This window comes from Perna viridis, chromosome 13 (assembly GCF_037379345.1).
Source record: "Perna viridis isolate PV_CMFRI_1.1 ecotype Kerala chromosome 13, ASM3737934v1, whole genome shotgun sequence".
Classification (NCBI taxonomy): domain Eukaryota; kingdom Metazoa; phylum Mollusca; class Bivalvia; order Mytilida; family Mytilidae; genus Perna; species Perna viridis.
Window position 1 is genome coordinate 463,572 of NC_142457.1, and position 19,232 is coordinate 482,803.

The following is a 19,232-nucleotide window of genomic DNA, read 5'->3' on the forward strand; positions in this document are numbered from 1 at the left end:
AAGAGGTTAGCACAGGTTAATGGTTATCCACTATCTCTTCTATGGAGACTGTAGTGGCATTATAAGCCTTGCCACTGCTATTGATTTTTATGTTTACCTCCGATAATAAACATTTGATGGTATACGTTTTGCAGACAAATACAATGTTGTTTGGGCTTTGGCTGCTGGTACGACAACATACTTGTCATGTAAAGTAGACAATGATTTTGCTACATCGTGGTCATAAAAAACTGATGTAACCTTGACATTCATGATCTACTTACATTCAAAATTGAAGACCTCACGGTCTTTATCCATTCTGACAGAGAATCAATGTTTTATCCATTTTCTTGCGTAGTCCTTCATGGCACCCATACGAACTTTAAAGTTGTAATGGAAATTTATGGAGCGTGATTCACTGTATTCGTTTTCGATGATACCTAAATCTCCTGTAATGACGAGACCGGAAGGATCATATTTGAATAGTTTTTGCAAGAAAAGTCAGGTGGATTTAGCCTTGAAATCTTCAATCTCGAGGTTCTGCAATAGTTTTTATAATTGAAAACTTTGGATGGAATGGGTGAAGTATAGGAATATGAAATAATTGGTATGGATTCGTGCTTGAAATATGGGGGCATTTTGTTGGTTAAATTTTTGTGATATAGGATGTTAGCCAAATTAATTGCATCTATACTTTTGTTGACAAACGGTAGTGGGAGGAATGATTGTTTTTTTCTTTATCATGACCTTTTACACAAACTGGTCTAAAGAGTCTGTGGGCACCAATATCCAAAATTACGGCAACATGGTGAGATAGGTTCAGAAACTGGAGTGTAAAGACTTATTTTGTATAGGGAGTGTAGTAAAGTGAGAGGTATAGAATAGTTTTTTTTACAATAGGCGAGATAGAAATTCCTATAATAATAATAGACAGCACAAGACCTGTAATTCGTTTATTAAGGAGTTTGAAATGTACAAGTCGACTTTTTTGTCTTTTTGGTCACTCAATTCAAATGTTTTTAAAGCATCATCGACAGAGCGTTTTCAGTAACTGACAGATTTTGACCCATAAAGCACTTTTAAAAAATGTTATTGATTTATCTTCATTTTACCAATTATAACATTATTATCTTGTGATTATTTATAAAATTCACATATAATGAAACAGCAGGAAATAAACTAAGGTTTTTATCAGACATATTTTAGTCCGGATACAGGAAATTAACTATAAATAGGTTCCTGAAAAAAAAAAATCAATTTAGTTTAAAAATGGTCTCATCGACGAAATGTGGAAATCTAGTGATGACACTCTGCTTAATATGTGGTAGGTCAATAGTAGTATAATATAAAGAAACTAACATGGAGATACCACTATCTTACATTTAAGAGATTTGGACTAATCTAATATTATCTTGCCTTTGATTGAAACGAAATCATGTGCATGAGTAATTAAGGGAACCAGGGTTATAGCGGTAATCAAAGAGTAATCAAGGGAACCAGGGTTATAGCGCTAATCAAAAGAATGCAATCCAGGGACAAGGACCAGACATGGAAAACAGACAAACACAACAAAGAACATAAATAAATGCATCTAAAGAATCATCTTACTTGTTAAATGTTATCTTTTATTCAAAAGTTCTTCCGTGTTATATGTTACTTCTCGCCTTGTTGAACTTCCGGTTGTACGTATGTCAGTTGAATAATATAACAAAAGTCTCGAAGAATATGAATTTATTCACCATATAACCACATAATGCTGAAGCAATAAACACAATTTTGATAAAAGCTGAGGGGTAATTATTGAAGCAATCCACATCTCCTCTCATTTTAACACAACCACAACTAGAGACCATCTAAATTAAGAAATAAATCACAAAAGCTCCATATTATCATTGTTTTACCATGGGCTGGCCATTTATGTCGCATTGCTTTACACCGAGCGATAGTTTTCTTGATTTATTTGGATTCTGATAGGACATGGAAACATTCTATGTGTTGCACGAAATGTAGGTCATTTGTTAATCTTTTTACCATGACTGTGGTCGAAAGAGCCTTGAAGCGCAATAAATTAGTATGGAATGATACCAAAGTCTAAAAGGCCACGTGTACTTAAACTTAATCAACAGTTACTAGAATATATGTTTAACTTAATGTAAGTTACTCTAACATGTCATTTAGTATATGTAGTAATAATAGAAACGATAAAATGACAAATAAAACACTTTCCTTTAAAAATCAATATCAATATGCTGGTGTTGACCATATGACGAACTCAAAATCTCTTCCCAATAACAGACTGTCTATTATAGTCCTAAAAGTTATTTTTTTTAGGTGCACCTTTTTCTCTCAGTATCATCATCGCTCGGCAGACATTTAGTGAGAAAAATAAGATTGCGTTTGATTTTCTCACCCTTTTTTAATCCTTATCACGCACACTAGTATTTAGTTGTTGAATTTTGGTATTTCAGATTATGGCATGTTTGATGATTGTATACTTCGTACAATTGTTTTTGCATAATATCCCCTATTTTGTTGTTGGTTGTGCATCTGGTGGACAGAAAGCAAAGTCAACTGCTAACTTCGGCCATTGTCCAAACATTAATAAAATACAAACCGCGGAATATTTTGAGTTCATCTGTCAAGTAGATTAGAAAGTGGGGAATAGCGCTGCATTGCTTGTTTTCTAATCCTTTTTCTGTATTGAATGTAAGGATCCAAACATACTCATCAATGTCCGGTAGAAGTTAAGTTTCACTGTCGCCCATAGAATAGAGTCGTGTGACATTTCCATTGCCGTCAAAACGTTTTTCAAAAAACTGTTTCATTTCTTTCAAGTCGAAGTTAGCACCTTGATCATTGTGATTTCTTTTCGGTTATTTATTATTAAAAACTGATGTGTTGATAAAAGACTTTTATGTGGTTTTATAAAATATCCAAGCAGACCAGTTCTAATAGTAGGAAGGTCTCGATGGAACCCAAAGGCGCCCTACCTAATTTACGTGTCTTACGCCTGGTACACAAGTCGCATTGTTTAATCAACTGTTCTACATCTCTGGTCATCCATATCCAATTCTGAACGATGTTAGAACTGTCGAATTTGCGAAGCAACTTTTTGGTCGTTTCCTCTGCGGAACTCAAACCCGTACCGCTGTGACATTTATGGTAACACCGTCTGCACACATTTCAGCGCCCTAGACCACTCGTGCAGTTAGGCTATATAAAAATATAGCTTTCGCTGGCCGGGTCGTTCCTCCTCGTAGGATTAATATAGGCCCGTAACTTAGTACACGATGTATGTTAGTTCGGGATAGCTCATCCAGGTTTTGTTATGTAGGATAGAGAATCAAATTAACCATACATGTCACAACAAATCAATATTATAAAAACGTCTTAGAATGTGACGACTCTATTCGCTACCTTGCTCCATCCGATGTAATTGATATAGGAAAGATAACGCAAACTTAAAGAGGGGTCTGAAGAATTCCCAGCGTCTCAGAATGTGACGATTCACTGTAGCGAATAAAGCCGCTGTCTAGTAGAAGCACACTGCTGTTGTAAGGATCGCCTCAGTGAAACTTTGCAATGGTTATTTCCATTTCCATATCTTTATGACGTTGGCGCTCCTTCCTGGAATAGGGATTTGATTTTTCCATATTTAGGCATTATGTTTATTATGCTTATTATGAGCATGTTTACTAGGCAGAGGTTATGTAATATCTTTCCTCGAATTCTAATTTACTTTTATTTCAGAAACCAATACATTTGTATAAAACGACAAGAAATAGTTCATAAACCAAACCTTTTTAGTTATAAACGAAGCATTTTGCTAATTGCAAATGGTTTAATACTCTTTGTTTCCGTTTGCACGCAAACAAACGCAAACAAACAAACACACACACACACACACACACACACACACACACACACACACACACACACACACACACACACACACACTTATTCTATTCAAAATATGGAAAGGTAATCAAAGGAACAAAGATTCAAGCGGAAGTCAAAAGAATGTGATCCAGGGAAAAGACCAGACATGGAAAACAAAGAATATAAAATAATTAAATAGTACGCACAGTGCAACAACAACAAAAAAAAGATCTGCTCAAGGCCCAAGTGCAACGATAAGGTAAACGTCATCTGTTTTTCTAAATACACTTATCAAGCTGCTCTTCAAAAGTGGAGTCGAGGGTAGACGCAAGAGGAAAGAGAACTGTGCCACGTTGAACAAATCAGTTTTCATGGTGCAGATAAATATACGGTAAAGATCCACGAATTCATGAAAACGACCATAAAGCTTCTGTAGTGATGACTTGTATCAATATAACCATATTCCAGAACCTTAATCCAGAAGGTGCGGTGAAAAAAGTATGTGTAGTTACCGCAAGCTCTGGCATAACGTATTAGTTGCAAATATGAAAGTTCCAAAGGCAGGTGCTGAAAAGATATAGCCACAAATGAAAGGAAAGTTGACAAAACGGAAGGCAAAGTCATCGGGTTTGTCGTACAGTTTGGTCAATAGTTTGTTTTTCTTTAACATCGATCTCTAAGATCAAGATATGAGGCTAATTAACCATTGTCTGTTGTATCCTTTATTTCAAGTTCAGTGGGCTAGATGCGATGTATAAATCCCCCAAACGAGAATTGTTTGACGGTAATAAGCCATTTTATAACGGAAACTGCGATCAAAGGTTCTAGCTAAACAAGCTTACTCTTTTGAATTAGATAAGCTATAATATCAGCTTCATAACACTGAGGAAATATGTCAGCGAGGAGAGAAGCAGAATTTGTTGCAATGCCGACCGTTCGTTGAAAACTGTTATTTTCCCAAAGTATGAAGAATCTTTTCCAAGAACTACAAATATTTATCTAGGTGTACCCTTTTAAAGTATCATCGATGTATAATGTTTTTAATTCGCAATTTTTACTGAATATGGGGAATACAAATATAAAGATCCACATTAAGTTAATACTATTACAGGAGTAACAAGTGTTATGGTAGGCCTAGAGACAATATTTTTAAACTGTGAGTTAAAAGTTTTAATTGCGGGTTGGTGGTACATTTTGCAGATCCACCTATATAGCATTGTTTGAAACCCAAATTTGAGTTCTTATCCTTTTTGGGTGACTTAACGTTTTTTTTGTAATAACTTTGAAAATCTTCTCAGAAACTATTGTACAGAATAAGGGTAACAACAAAATTACCAAACACAAATCCGTTTCATAAGCAAGTCAAGTCCAAAATAAATCTGACAAAATAGATAAAACACCACCGGAGCAGCTGGTACCGCACTGGTCCTGACTTGGTACAGGCACTTCAAACGAAATAATGGGATAAATCTAGGTTTTATAGCGCGCTAAAATGCCTTTCCCACTGCCAAGTCCAATATAAATTTGGCAAAATAGATATTACACCACCGGAGCAGCTGGTACCGTACTGGTCCTTGGTACAGGCATTTCAAACGAAATGGTTGGTTAAATATGGGTTTTACATCGCGCTAAACCTCCCTCTCCCATTGTGAAGTCCAAAATAAATCTGGCAAAATAGATATTACACCACCGTAGCAGCTGATACCACACAGGTCCTGACTTGGTACAGCCACTTCAAACGAAATTAAGGGTTAAATCTAAGTTTTACAGCACGCTTAACCCCCCCCCTTTCATTGTTAAGTCCAACATAAATCATACAAAATGATATCTACACCACTGGATCAGCTGGTTCCACAAGACCGTGAAAGCGATTGCTGTTTAGGGTATCCTGCACAAAATGATCGATTAGACTTTTATTCCTAAAAAAAATGACCCCTTTTACAAAATAAAATAATGTAGCTTTTCAAGTCAAATGGGGATATTGGCACTCTAGAGCATCTACTATGTTTTAATGATGTCTAATACCTTAATATATGCATCGACGTCTTTCCAGCTGCTTCTAATTAATTACACAAGAATAAAGACAAAACAAATATACACTATTTGTACTATTTATAAATAAATTCAATACAAAGTTCATCTTTGACTGATCTCTTTTTCCAGTTCTAAATCGGTAATAAAAGCATGTGCTTCAATTGATATGCATGTAACATCAGCTAAATTGTAAAAATCAATGTATTCATCGATGCATTATATGGTAATATAATCTAGTTTATGTCTATCTATCTATCTATCACTGCAAAGTTAATTAGCGCTATGGTTCACCAAAATCTACGTGAGTGTAAAATTTGTGAAAGATTTGACATAGTTCTTAAACAGTAAAGGACAATCAGATAAATGCACGTGCATATAATTATTCAAGTTTCACTTTCACATAATTTCAATATCATGTATCATAGAACAAAAACCAATATACAATATATTTCACAACAGAAAAAGTTTGGTCTATGATGTCTTAATCTCTTAATTACATGAATGAAAGAACTATATATATATATATATATATATATATATATATATATATATATATATATATATATATATATATATATATATATATTTGCAAGTGAAAATTGGCAAATCCTGTTATGTGATTAAGTATTAAACAATTTGGAGGTTTTACAGTACCCTTTCGAAGTTTTAATACTTGAAAATAGGATTTTAAAACTAATCGGTATGTATTTGCCTTTTACATCTTCGATGACTTAAGCGGAATGCAAACAAAAAAAGAAATAAAAAACAGTTTATACTACTTCAATTGGGAAAATGTTAATGAAGTTGTTAAAGGGTTACATGACAATAATAGTTTTGGTACATGATAGGTATTTACTCTTTGAACATTAGTTGATTGTGTGTAATTTATTTTAGAGATAAAATCAAAAGAGATGTATAGTCGTCCCATTAGATTAAAGATTGTGTTTTGCTATCCTATTTTAGTCAATTGAAGAAATAGAATAATTTCTCACACACCTTTAACAGTCCGAGACCTTTAATAAAAACTAGTTTAAAACCAATTTATCTCTTCCTTCTACGACACCGTCGTGGTTAAGGTTAAAAAAAACTACCTGTTGTTGTTAAAACATTTATCAGTGTAGGTCCCTGCCCTTTCAATGTCTAAAAATGTTTTTATCTAATGCACTTTCATAATTAAATCAGTATTATAAATTCAAGTATGATAAAAAAAAAAACACAAAAAAAAAGAAAAACAAAAAACAAACAAAAAAACAAAAAACAAAAAAACAAACAAAAAACAAACAAACAAACAAAAAACCAACATAAACAAATATGTTACGAATAAACGAATTACCATCACTGTTTTTGTACATTTAAAAGTGAAACGGGGAAGGAAGTTATCAGTATGACAAAAACTGATGTATTTTGTAATTTATTACAAATTGTTTATTTGATTCAGTGGTAGAAATTGGTGAAGCTTCATTTGTACTCAGCATACCTTCATACGTCTCACAAAGTAAGCAGTATTTCTGGGCAAACTGTTCATCAAAAATAATTCCCCAATCGATCTCGGCAGAGTTCACTGTAAATGACAAAACACATACTACCGTATATAATCGACCAAAAGGTCGAATGAGATGTTATTCATCTAGAATTAAGAGATATTGTACGACAAATGAGTGCCAATGCTCTTCTGATGGACGTGAATATTCCATTCGCCTTAAACAACTTCATGGTGTTGCAGAGATGAGCGTGGGCTGTTCGATGAAGTTTGAAAATGAAAAACCAAGATACATCCAACAGGAGGTGAAACTTTTAGGTATGAATATTTTAAATTTATTATTATACAAATTGACAACTAGTACAAGTTAAACCAAATTTATCAAGCATATGCAACAATCTCTTAAAAAAAACAACAGTAATTGAATGTTTTTACTTTTTTTATTTTCCCCTTTAATTTGCTAATGAGTGTAAGGGCAAAATCTTATATAACCAGTGTACCATTTATAGTTTTGAAATGGATAAAGATTTGTTTATACATGGCAGGATAGTTCCATCTGTAGTGATTAATTTATATTTACCTGTAAAATTTTAGATATCGGAAAACTTAAGATAGCGTCGTCCGAAACTTTACCATTGACCTTCGGACAAAGATCTCGAATTACCTGCAAGGTTCAAACAACTTTAAATGTCCAGCTTAACCTACGTTGTATGGATAAAGTATCGTCAGAAAATCATCAAACGTTAATGCAATCTGTGCATTTGGATATTGATGCCGACTCGACACAAACAAATGAAAGTAGTTGTATTTGTTGTTTAAAGTTTGAAGGCTACACTGAACGAGCAGTTTTGTTGCTTCCTTTGACGGGTATTTCCTTTTAGTAGCTATGTATTTAATGGACACCCATACACACAAAAATAGTAACCGATGGAGTCACAACATTTTAATTGGGTCTTGATTCATGATTACTATGTTCATGTTTATGTCCCATCTGAACCAGCAAAATCTTATCTATTTGTATAAAAATTACAGGGACATTTATACATAAGAACTACCTCAAAACGGTGTAAGATAAAGCCTAGGTCCCGTTGACTAGAACGTTAATAGACGAATGGAAGGATTATGTCAAAACGTTCGTTTGTTTCCTTTGCCCCTTTGCATGAAACATTAAATATGACTATAATGACAAAAATACCTTTTTTCAAAAGAGTGTTTGTGTCAAACGATGACATCTACGTGTACCCAGAATCATACATTAGTCTTTCTTGCATGCTGCCAAACAACATAGTGTTTGTTTACAGAAGAATACTATAATGCATGTCTAATTAGGAAACGGGTCTTCACAATTCACTTAGCTACCCAACATATTATATTAGTACTAAACCAAAGAAAGGCATACAACAATTAAATATCTGTGCTTCTTCACCTTGGTTACTGAAACTACAAAGTGAACAACTGCAAATTGGACAGCAGGGGATTGAAAGATATGATTTTATGTGAAAATTTTTAATAAGATGTACGTAGTGTCTTTTGTAGTTGCAATATTGAAATTTCTTATCGATAATATTTTTGTCGACAGTAAAATTAAGGGAACCAGATTTCGAACGGTATTCAAAAGACCGTATTTTAAGGATAACGACTAGACGGGAATAAAACTCATATAACAAAGAACACGAAATAACCAAAGTAACAAAAAGAATCAAATGTAAATGAGCAAACCGGATTCTACTTAAACTAAAAACTTGGTGTCATTGACCAGGTGCAAGCATCCGCTGCATTTCATATAAAACACCGACCGAGTTCCTCATAAAATGTTAGTCCAGGGCAGAAGAAAGGGGAAGGAGATACAATGACAAGTTGACAAAATCGGTTCACGTGGTGCAAAGGAATATGCTGTTACGGTGTCAAGCAGTTCATGACGATAAATATGACTTTAATATGCGTTTAATCCAGAAGCTTAATAGTAAAACGTATAGCAAAGAAATGGGAAGGCATCGCGTTTTACTTATAGTTTGGTTTCTATTTTCCCTTTCCACCGATATCAGAAAGCGAGTCAATGAAGCTGACTATTGTGTCTGTAGGTTATAGTATCCCAATTCGGCTGGAATACCAGTCTTCAATATTGAGGACAGATTTTCTAGCATGTCATCGATATAAATGTGTACATGTAGTATATTGTGTAGTCGATTTTTTTCTTTGTGAGGGTAGGTATTTAGAAATGCTACTAGAGAAAAACAGGAAACAATAAATTAATTAAATTTTTGTTTCCGTTATTTCGATGATTTAATATCTTTTAATATACCCACGTGTAGAAACAAATACTTATATTCCATATATTCTGCACCATACAGTATCTTTACGTCACCTTTGCAAAGATGATATAGGACGTTTGAAATTGAAACTCAGTAACAACTAGAGGGTTTTGACTCTCCCTCTTTTCTATTCTAATTTGTTCTTTCTCAGTGGCTATATAGCAACATTTCGACCAATAGAATAAGCATTTTATAGTTCATCATTTAATTTTGATTTATCTGATCAAAACAAGGATCACTTTTAAACCAGATCTTTTAATATCAGGGTTAGCTATATACAAGATGTTTTTGCCTTTAATAAGTCTTTAAAACACATAGCGTCTTGGATTTTATACATCGCACTTATCTCAAGTTCTACAGTTAAAAATCGATGGAACAGGAAACATCACGACAAAACGTTTAGTATTCATATTAAAATGATAAAGTTAATACTTAAATTTACGAATCATTCCCTATTATTTAACTATCCGCCTGTAGCTCATCTGGCAAAAAGGCCTGTTAGGTAAGATCATCAATTAGTATCCATCGTCGTTGTCGGTTGCCGTCGTCATTAACAATTTTTCAGAACTCTCTATGAAACTACGAACCAATCATGGTAATATTTAGTACGAATGTTTCTTAGGTATTCCGCCCCGTGCATGTCCGGGTGTAAAAAGAATAGGCCTGCAGCAGCGCTAAGCTTGTCGTAAAAGGCGACTAAATAGTGCTCAGAAACCTAGCCGGGGGCTAGGCGCTCGGCCCACAGAGCAACTGGGATGTGTGTCCCAGGTGGTGGAATGGGGTACCCCTGGCATGTTACATGCTGGGGTTGTCAGGCTATAATACGGAAAACCTGACCGCAAACCATAGTGGGGCACCGTGTTGGGAAAGACGCCACGTTCCTTGCACGTTAAAGAACCCTGCTGTGGTATTCGATAGGAGTAGGAACCTTTGCCCTCCGCCACAGGAGGCTAAATTGCCCGACCCTACCCATCCCTTCCTTTTTCTAGTGGCAATCTAAATTTTATCGACCATATTATCATTGTGTCCCATCCCATTTTCTTATTTCATGTTCATTTTATCATCCATTTCATATTCATCGTCTGAATATAGCTGAGATATTGCTGCATGGACGTTAAACCCCAACAATCAATCAATCTTAGGTATTCCGCATAGAACTGATGTTAGTATTTTTGATTCGTTGAAAGAGTAATCAGGGGAACCAATGTTATGTAAAAGAATGTAATCCAGGGGCAAGGGCCAGACATGGAAAACAAACATACAAAAAAAAGAACATAAAGTAACTAAAATCATACATACAAAGTAGCAAAAGCATATGAGCAACTCGGACTGGGAGCATGGACCAGGTGCACCGGTAGGGTAAGCGTCCTCTGCTTTTCTAGAAACACCCGCCGAGTTGCTCATAAGTCCGGGGTAGTCGAAACAGGAAAGAAAACCTATGACACATTGAACAAATCAGTTTTCACGGCGCAGATAGATACACCTTAACGATCCACGAGTTCATGATGACGACCATAAAACTTGTATTGATGACTTCAATCGTGTAGAAACATTACCCTGTTTCAGAAGCCTATTTGATAGAATTCTAGCGCGAAACAAAAGGTCTGAGTAGTTTCGGCAAGCTCTGGTATAATGTATGACTTGTGACATGTACACTCCATACGCAGGTGCTGAAGGGATGTTGCCACAGATGAAAGGAGAGTTAATAATTCTGAATGAAAAGTCATCACGTTTGTCGTAAAATTTGGTCATTAGTTTCCTTTATCATCGATTTCTAAGTGTAGGTCCAGATATGAGACTGACTTTACAGTGTCTGTAGTATCCTTTATCTCAAGATCTTTGGGGTAGATACGATGTATCAAATCCCCAAAATTAGGATAATACGTCATCTATATAGCGGAAACTGAGATTAATGGATCAAACTAAACGATATTCTTTCCTTCGGATCAAACCATTAATAAAGTCAGCCTCATGTGTTCCCATTGAAATGCCGACCTTTTGTTGAAAAACACGTCCATCACAGTGGACACATATGTTATCGATCAAAAATTGAAAATTTCAGCATTTTGTAAACATCTTCTTCTGTATATTTGGAAGATGATATGGAATTATTTATTACAAAGTATGAGAATCTCTACCAAGAACTTTATATTTGTATCTAGGTGTACCATCTTTTTTGGAAAAAAAAACAACGATGTAAAATGTTTTTAAGTCGGGATTTTAACTGAGTATGGGGAATAGAAGTATACAGTATTTAAAAATCATAAGTTTTAATGATATTATATTCAGATAATAGTCTTGAACTAATTGTCTCCAAACGATCTTTCGAATTTTTCAGGATCCACATTGAATTAATACCACTACGGCAGTAACAAGTGTTGTGGTAGGACTGCAGACCCTCTTTCACAGCTGTGAATATAGAAGTTAAATGTTTTGAAAGAGGTTTGGTGGTACGTTTTGCAGATCAACTATGTAACGTTGTTTGTATGGATTCTTGTGGATTTAGGAATACAGTACATCATACGGTAAATCACAATCATCGTCCTTGGTAGAGAGACCAAAAGAGGATAGCACAGATTTATGGTTTTCCACAGTCTCTTCTTGGAGAGTGTGGTAGCAGTATAGGTCTTATCACTGCTATTATTTTTACGTCTACCTCTGATAAAAAAAAACATTGGATGTAAAACGTTTTGCAGAAAAAAACAATGTTGTTTTGGGGTTTGTCTGCTGGTACGACAACATATTTTTAATTTTTAGTAGGCAAGTTTTTGCTACATCGGGATCATTGAAAACTAATGTAGCATTGGCACTCATTGACCTACTTAAAACTTTCATTCGTTTCAAAATTAAAGACTTCATGGCCTTCAACCACTCTGACTGAGAATCAATATCTTCTTCTTTTCGTTTAATTCATTTTCCTGTGTAGTCCTCCAGGGCATCCATAAGAACTTTAAAGTTATAAATCCAATTTATGAAACGTGATTCACGGTATTTGGGACCTTTAGAAAGCATATTACGCAGGGATTCGTTTTCAATGATGGACAAATCTCCCGTAACGACGTGACCAGAAGGATATATTTGAACGGAGAGTTTTTGCAAGAACAATCAGGTGGTTTAGCCTTGAAGTCCTCAAACTCGAGGTTCTGCACTAGCCTTTTAGAATTGATAATTTTGGATGCAATGGGTGATGAATACGAACGAATCTATCTAAAGAGGTTAAGATTCAATATACTATATGGATTTCTATTTCGCTGTACATGTGTATAATATTTTATATTTGAAGTCAGTTGTAGCTTGCCGTGTGATGTGATAATTTTCTCTGTGTTCATTGAATACTCATGGATGGCCTTTAGCTGCCATTGTCATCTCGGTGGGATAGTTGTCTCTTTGACATATTCACAATATCTATTCTTGTGTTTGTGTTTTTTTTTATATACAACACACACTAAGATGTCTCATTCCATTTTTTGCCAACTTCCGTTTCATCTATGGTAACATCATTTAAGAACCTGTATATGGAGTTTTCATATCACCCAACATGTCAGTATTTCCCTTTTTTTAGTCTACCCTGGGCTTGACCTTTATGAGCAACTCGGCGGATGTTTTTTAAAAAGGCAGAAGATGCTTACTCTACCAATGTTCCTGGTCCATGTTCCAGTTTAAATTGTAATTAGAGTTATTCATTTGTTGTTGTTGTTATGTACGTGTTAATTTTGTTTTTTTTTTATTATCATTGTTGTGTGACTGTTTTCACTGTATTTGTACCTTGAATACATTTTTTTTATTTCCAAAATAATCTTGGTTCTCTTGATTACTCTATAACTCATACGTTATTTTATTAAAGAGATTGCTGAAACTACGCAAACTTTGTACCTGCCAGACTTAAAATGGGTTTTGGAATAGTGTTACTTAGGATTACTTTCTGCAAGATTAAAGTCATCACAACAGAAGTTTTATGGTCGTCGTCATAACTTCGTCATGGATACTTGTGATATTTATCAATCTGCCAACGATAACCGATTTGTTCGTTGCGTTATAGTCTATACATTTCCACTTTCGTCAGATGTGACATTTTATTGGTATTCCGGCAGGTGTTTTAGAAAAGGAGAGGAAGATTTAGTCGATTCTAAGTGGCTCATTAACTGTTTGTTTATTTGTTTCTGTCCTTTTGATTAGTTTATGTTCTTTGTTGTGTTTGTCTATTGCCTCTGTCTTTATCCGTGGACTATATTATTTTTATTTCCGCTCTAATCTTTGTTTCTTTGATTACTCTTACCCACGGTGTTCTTCTGAGGACGTAAGGTATGTCGAAAAAGCTTCCTAGACAGAGGCATATTGAGCCAGTGTTGATTTAGTTGACGATCGTCATCAAAATTTTATTCATATTTAGTTTCAATTTTCGCCACCACCTAGATAAACACCTCTTGCCAGAATGACTACATTTCGAGTTTTAGTTTACATATGTGCGATGTGTTGCTTTCCTTATCTTCAGTATTTATTTAGAGTAAAAACTGTACTTTAAATGTATAGTTAATTGTATTTATTTGGTTTGTGGATCGTCTCTGTTTTTCCTGTTTTGATGAGTTGCCTATAACTGATTTTGATGTCTGATTTGTCTATTTAATTTGACTTGTCGGTGTTTGTTTGCCTTTATTTACTACAGTGCTTTTTTTCAGTTGGTCCAAAACTAAATGTAAGTGAAAATTTAAACTGCAATGTGTCAGATCCTGTGCGACTCGAATGTTATATTCCTGGCAATTTCCATGTTTATACTTTTCTGGATTGGGAGGTGCATTTGCTTGGAAAATTCATTACAAGCTATAGAGGACAGATAGAGGGCAAAACATCAGTAATCGAAATAAACAGATGTTCTTATAAGAATGCTGGCCAATACACATGTGCAGCCTACTTAAACCATAACAATGAGACGTATTATATAAATAAAACCACGGACTTGAAGATTATCGGTAGGGTGTTTTAAACGCATTTGAGTACTTTGATATATTTGTCACTTGCTAGACGTTTGTATTGTTATTTTTTTTAAGAAGACAAAAAAAAATGATTATATTTTTGGAGAATCCATAGAAAAACCAAAATGAATAATTGTTTTTGAAAATTGTGGATGATTTGTATCGTAGTATTAAAAAAAACATTGTGACACTATTAAAATTCAAACTCTTCTTAGAATTTAACATCTAGACAACAATGAGACATCAAGTAGATTTATATGATGTTATCCCGCCTTATGTTTGAAGAAAAAACCGTACATAAAGTTTAAGGATCATATATGATTTGAACAAGAGAAAAAGTCTTAGTTACTTGAGGAAGCAGTTTATGTTAACAGTTTGTTTTTATCATTCCGACTTTTTAATGTTGAGTTACGCTATTTTCTTTTTATTTTCTTCATACAATAGTTATCTTATATATATATATATATGTTTCAAATTATAGGCATCCCAACAGTTGTGAAGACAGACACAATCGAACATCACTCATATACCGAATTTTACATCAAATATTTCTCAGAATCGGAAACTACTGTCAAGTGGTATCATGGATCGACCGAACTAGCGAACACCTCTTCTCTGTCACTTATTACAGAAGAAACTAAATTATTAGTGGATGTCTACTCTACTCCGTATAATGTCATAGCCAGTGCATTGACAGTTAATATAAGACAAAACACGAATGGTGGTGTGTACAGTGTTGTCATTAGGAACATCCACGGTGAAACACAGCACAACTTTGTTTTCGAATCAGGTACACCTGACATTATATACGAAAAGTCAAATATGAAAACAGAAGATATTTGAACCAGAAAAAAATTAGATAATAAAGAGAAAAACTCCTTCCTTAAATAACAAATCAACTAAAATTATACACGCAACAATCTAAATAAATGAGAAACCCAGACTTAACATATATTAGCGGTAAAAACATAATAGGTAGTAAACGTTATAAGCATTTCTGGAAGCAACTATCGTGTTGCTAATGTGATTTGAAACTTGGTTGAAAAAAAGGGAAACTTAAAGACTTTTTTTTGTATTCGATAGCTACATCATATGTATATCAATCACCTAATTAATCATGCTTTAAATTAAAAGTTTTTTTTCAGAAATTCATGCAATATTTCATTTGCAAGTATGTTATGCATGGTTTAAAAAACATAAAGCTACGACATATTTTTTCATAACGTAACGTGATATACACATCTTCATACTCATCGGTTGAAGACATGTTACCACAGGAAAAAAGAAATCCGACAATTCGATGAATTAACTCATTATTCTTTTTCATTTCCAATTTTGTTCCCATAAAACATGACTTCAGTGTGTATCAATATTGAAAATACCTGGATTTTTTAAAAATATATTATATGCAGTTTAAGCAGTTTCATACATAAAGCAATATCATTGATCATACCATTGATATATATCTGGAAACTTGATTTTAGACGTTGTTCCATTTTTTTTTAGTCATGTACTTCCCTGTACTGAGAATATGGTTGTTTCTTACTGGGATAGGCATTTTCATCTTCATGACAGGAATCTTGGGAATTGTAGTCCAAGTCAAAATTCGCCGTTAGTATATTAGTCAGATTTTCCATTGACATTGATTCATGTTTAACAAAATCTCTACTTATTATTGAAATGTCAGAGCAATGGTTAGGCGTGAACAGGGTAATGTCCAACTAAGATATTGAATGCAAGACGTAGCGCCTTTCAATATATCTCAATGATTCATTGCATATCTATAAATCACCTGCGTATGGAATATCTTATTAAAATCCAGGTTGCACATGTCTTGTGCTTCTTTGTCAATGTTTTTAATGATGTTCTTTGTTTTGTATGTCTTTGTTCCTTGAATATATTACTAGTCAAATATTTTTTTTATTACTCATTCATAAAAAAACTGTAATAGCGATTATCTGTGTTGTAATGCTTCTCAAAAAATTTATAAATGATATAAAAGATAAAGAACAAAGAAAACTGCCTGTTTTTAACTGTTCTGAGTGATATACAGGTGTAAAATATTTCTTTCATATATTACAGAAACGATTCACATGAAGGCAAGTGAAAGAAACAGGGACAGGATGTAAGTATCATAACACTTTTTTACGCTGAACTATACTTATTTAAATTAACATGTTCAAATGGATAGTCACAAATGAAATATAAATTTTGCTCTCTTTTCAAGTAATTATACTACAATATTGTAGGCTTACATCGTAAAGGAAAACTATTGACCAATCTATACGAAAAACGCGATAAATTTTAATTCTGTATTGACAACTTTCCTTTCATCTATGGCATCCCTTCAGCACCTGTGTGTGAAGTGTTCATATCACAACTCATACGTTATTCCAGAGCTTGCCGAAACTACGCAGACTTTTTGTATCGCGCTGGACTCTTTACAATTGAGCTTCTGGAAAAGTGTTATGTTGCTACAAGATTGAAGTCATCACTGCAGAGGTTTTATGGTCGTCATCATAAACTTGTGGGTCGTTACGGTGTATCCATTTGTACCACAAAAAATGTGTTCGGTGTGTCTTAGTTTTCCTTTCCTCTTTCGTCTACCCCGGATATCACTTTTTATGATCAACTCCGTGATTGTTTCCAAAAAAGCAGAGGAGGTTTACCTTTCCGGTGTACCTGGTCCATGCTAACAGTCTTTAGTGGAGTCCGAGTTGCTTATTTGTTTATTTGATTTACTTTGTTTGTATTATTTTGGTTATTTGATGTCCTTTGTTGTGTTTGTCTGTTTTCCGTGTCTGGGTTTTGTCCTTGGCAGGATTACATTCTTTTGATTTTCGCTAAAATCTTGGTTCCATTGATTACTTTATTATATTAGACTAAGGTTATTCCGTTTTTATTATGTAGAAATGCCAGTGAAAAAGAAGAAATAAAAATGATGAATACATGTATGAGAAAATGGTTAGGGAGTCATACGAAATTCAAGCACTGTTCAGTACTGACCATGTTCAAAAATAGGACGGAAACTAATTATCAGCTGACTTTATAGAGAACGATGGATTTGTCTGTCAGACCCATCAATGTAGTAATATAAAAAAAGAAAATATGTACTCTCGTATTTACTTTTAGATACTTTGCTGCTCCAGAGGACGAGAGATATCGACGTGTGTATAACACAACTAGAGCAAACGATAATAATTTAGAACGCGAGGCAGAGCACAATGCTAATTATATAGATCCTGTGGCAGACGACAGTTCTAGTCATTATGAAGAGATACTCGATGGTACAGAGTTTATTGACGAAACTGCGATTATAGAATCCCAACCACACTACAAGGAAATTATTAGCTAAACATGCAAAAGAATTGTAAAACGTGATATAATATGATGCACATACTTACATGCCTTGACCATGACTTATATGAACTAATTAGAGTTGATTAGGAAAGCTGCTTGACCTTCACCGAAGTCAACGATAAAAAGCGTATTACGTCAAAATGCATGTAGGAGGATTGATTTACTACTAGATATCATGTAAATAAAAATAATCAAATTCAGTTATTTGTTATTAGAAATGAATAAACTAAATAAATAAGGTTGAACACGTTATTGTTAGTTTGAAACTACTCGTTGTACCGAATTTCCCACGTCTTAATGTTTAATGCTAGTAAATGAGTCGAATTGATAAATGTAGCAAAGAAAAAAAAACTTGGTCATCAGTATAAAAAACCATGAGCCTGTCGCCGGCTGGATGTCTAAGCGATCATTATAACGCCTGATTAAAATGAAATATTATACATGTGCATAAAAAATTGACCCTCTAACAAAGAAGACGATACAAACGATCAACATACCACATATTTGTATAATGATTATTTCGAGATTAAAACTATATACGAGTTCTGTATGAAATTGGGACTTTGCAACAATTATCATTCTGGGTTTGGTTTAATGTATTTGAACGTACAGACCGGAATAAGCAGAGGATTAATGTTACGCGAAATGTAAAATGAATAGATCGAAAAGGGATCCTTTGTACAGGGTTTGTTTTCTACACCACGAATCACCTCTATCATACGCAGTGTTTTAAATTTTAAATGGACTGGTTCTAAACTTATTATGCATCTAGACATTGCAACGCACGACAGGGTTACCAATGGTGCACTCAAAATATCACTAGAAGCGGCTGATCTTTAATTATTTATGTAATTATTCGCTCCTTCTCTTCTAGATTTCGGTTTGTTACAATGGAAATCTTTTTTGTAAATAAAGATAAGATTTATTAAAGTTAAGTGCAGGCAAAAAAAAAAGACATATATTATACAGATTCGCCTCTCAATAGAATATTCTAGTCACTTCAAGAATAAATCTTTAGATTAAGTAGGAAGATCGCCACCAATATCTCTGATTGTCTAAAAAAGAATAAACTTTTATTGATTGAAGAACATTAAAGTCAATTCATATAAATAGTACAAATTTAGTAAAAGAATGCATACAGACATAAATGTACTTTTGAGCAACTCAAGCGCAACAATACACTGGGAACATGAACTCGGTGCATCAGATTGTTATGTC

The 19,232-nt window shown here is 34.1% G+C and overlaps 1 protein-coding gene across 2 annotated transcripts; it reads left to right on the forward strand.

Moving 5' to 3' along the window:
* Window positions 1-1,231: 1,231 nt before the first annotated feature.
* On the forward strand, window positions 1,232-18,252 carry LOC148599145 (uncharacterized). Of its 2 annotated transcripts, XM_088558894.1 has the most exons (8): window positions 1,232-1,303; window positions 7,331-7,690; window positions 7,967-8,239; window positions 14,361-14,651; window positions 15,136-15,444; window positions 16,161-16,265; window positions 16,737-16,779; window positions 17,787-18,252. In XM_088558894.1, exons 1-8 carry the CDS (start codon window positions 1,249-1,251, stop codon window positions 18,007-18,009), a joined length of 1,659 nt encoding a protein of 552 aa, XP_088415020.1. In that variant the 5' UTR covers window positions 1,232-1,248; the 3' UTR covers window positions 18,010-18,252. The 2 variants fall into 2 exon arrangements, with proteins under 2 accessions (XP_088415020.1, XP_088415021.1); XM_088558895.1 differs by lacking the exon at window positions 7,967-8,239.
* The last annotated feature ends 980 nt before the right edge of the window (window positions 18,253-19,232 follow it).

Coding starts and splice junctions, on each gene's coding strand:
- LOC148599145 (XM_088558894.1), top strand. CDS start 1,249: ATGGTCTCATCGACGAAATGTGGAAATCTAGTGATGACACTCTGCTTA. Junction 8,240..14,360: donor TTTGTTGCTTCCTTTGACGG/GTATTTCCTTTT, acceptor GCTTTTTTTCAG/TTGGTCCAAAACTAAATGTA. Junction 15,445..16,160: donor CAACTTTGTTTTCGAATCAG/GTACACCTGACA, acceptor ATTTTTTTTTAG/TCATGTACTTCCCTGTACTG.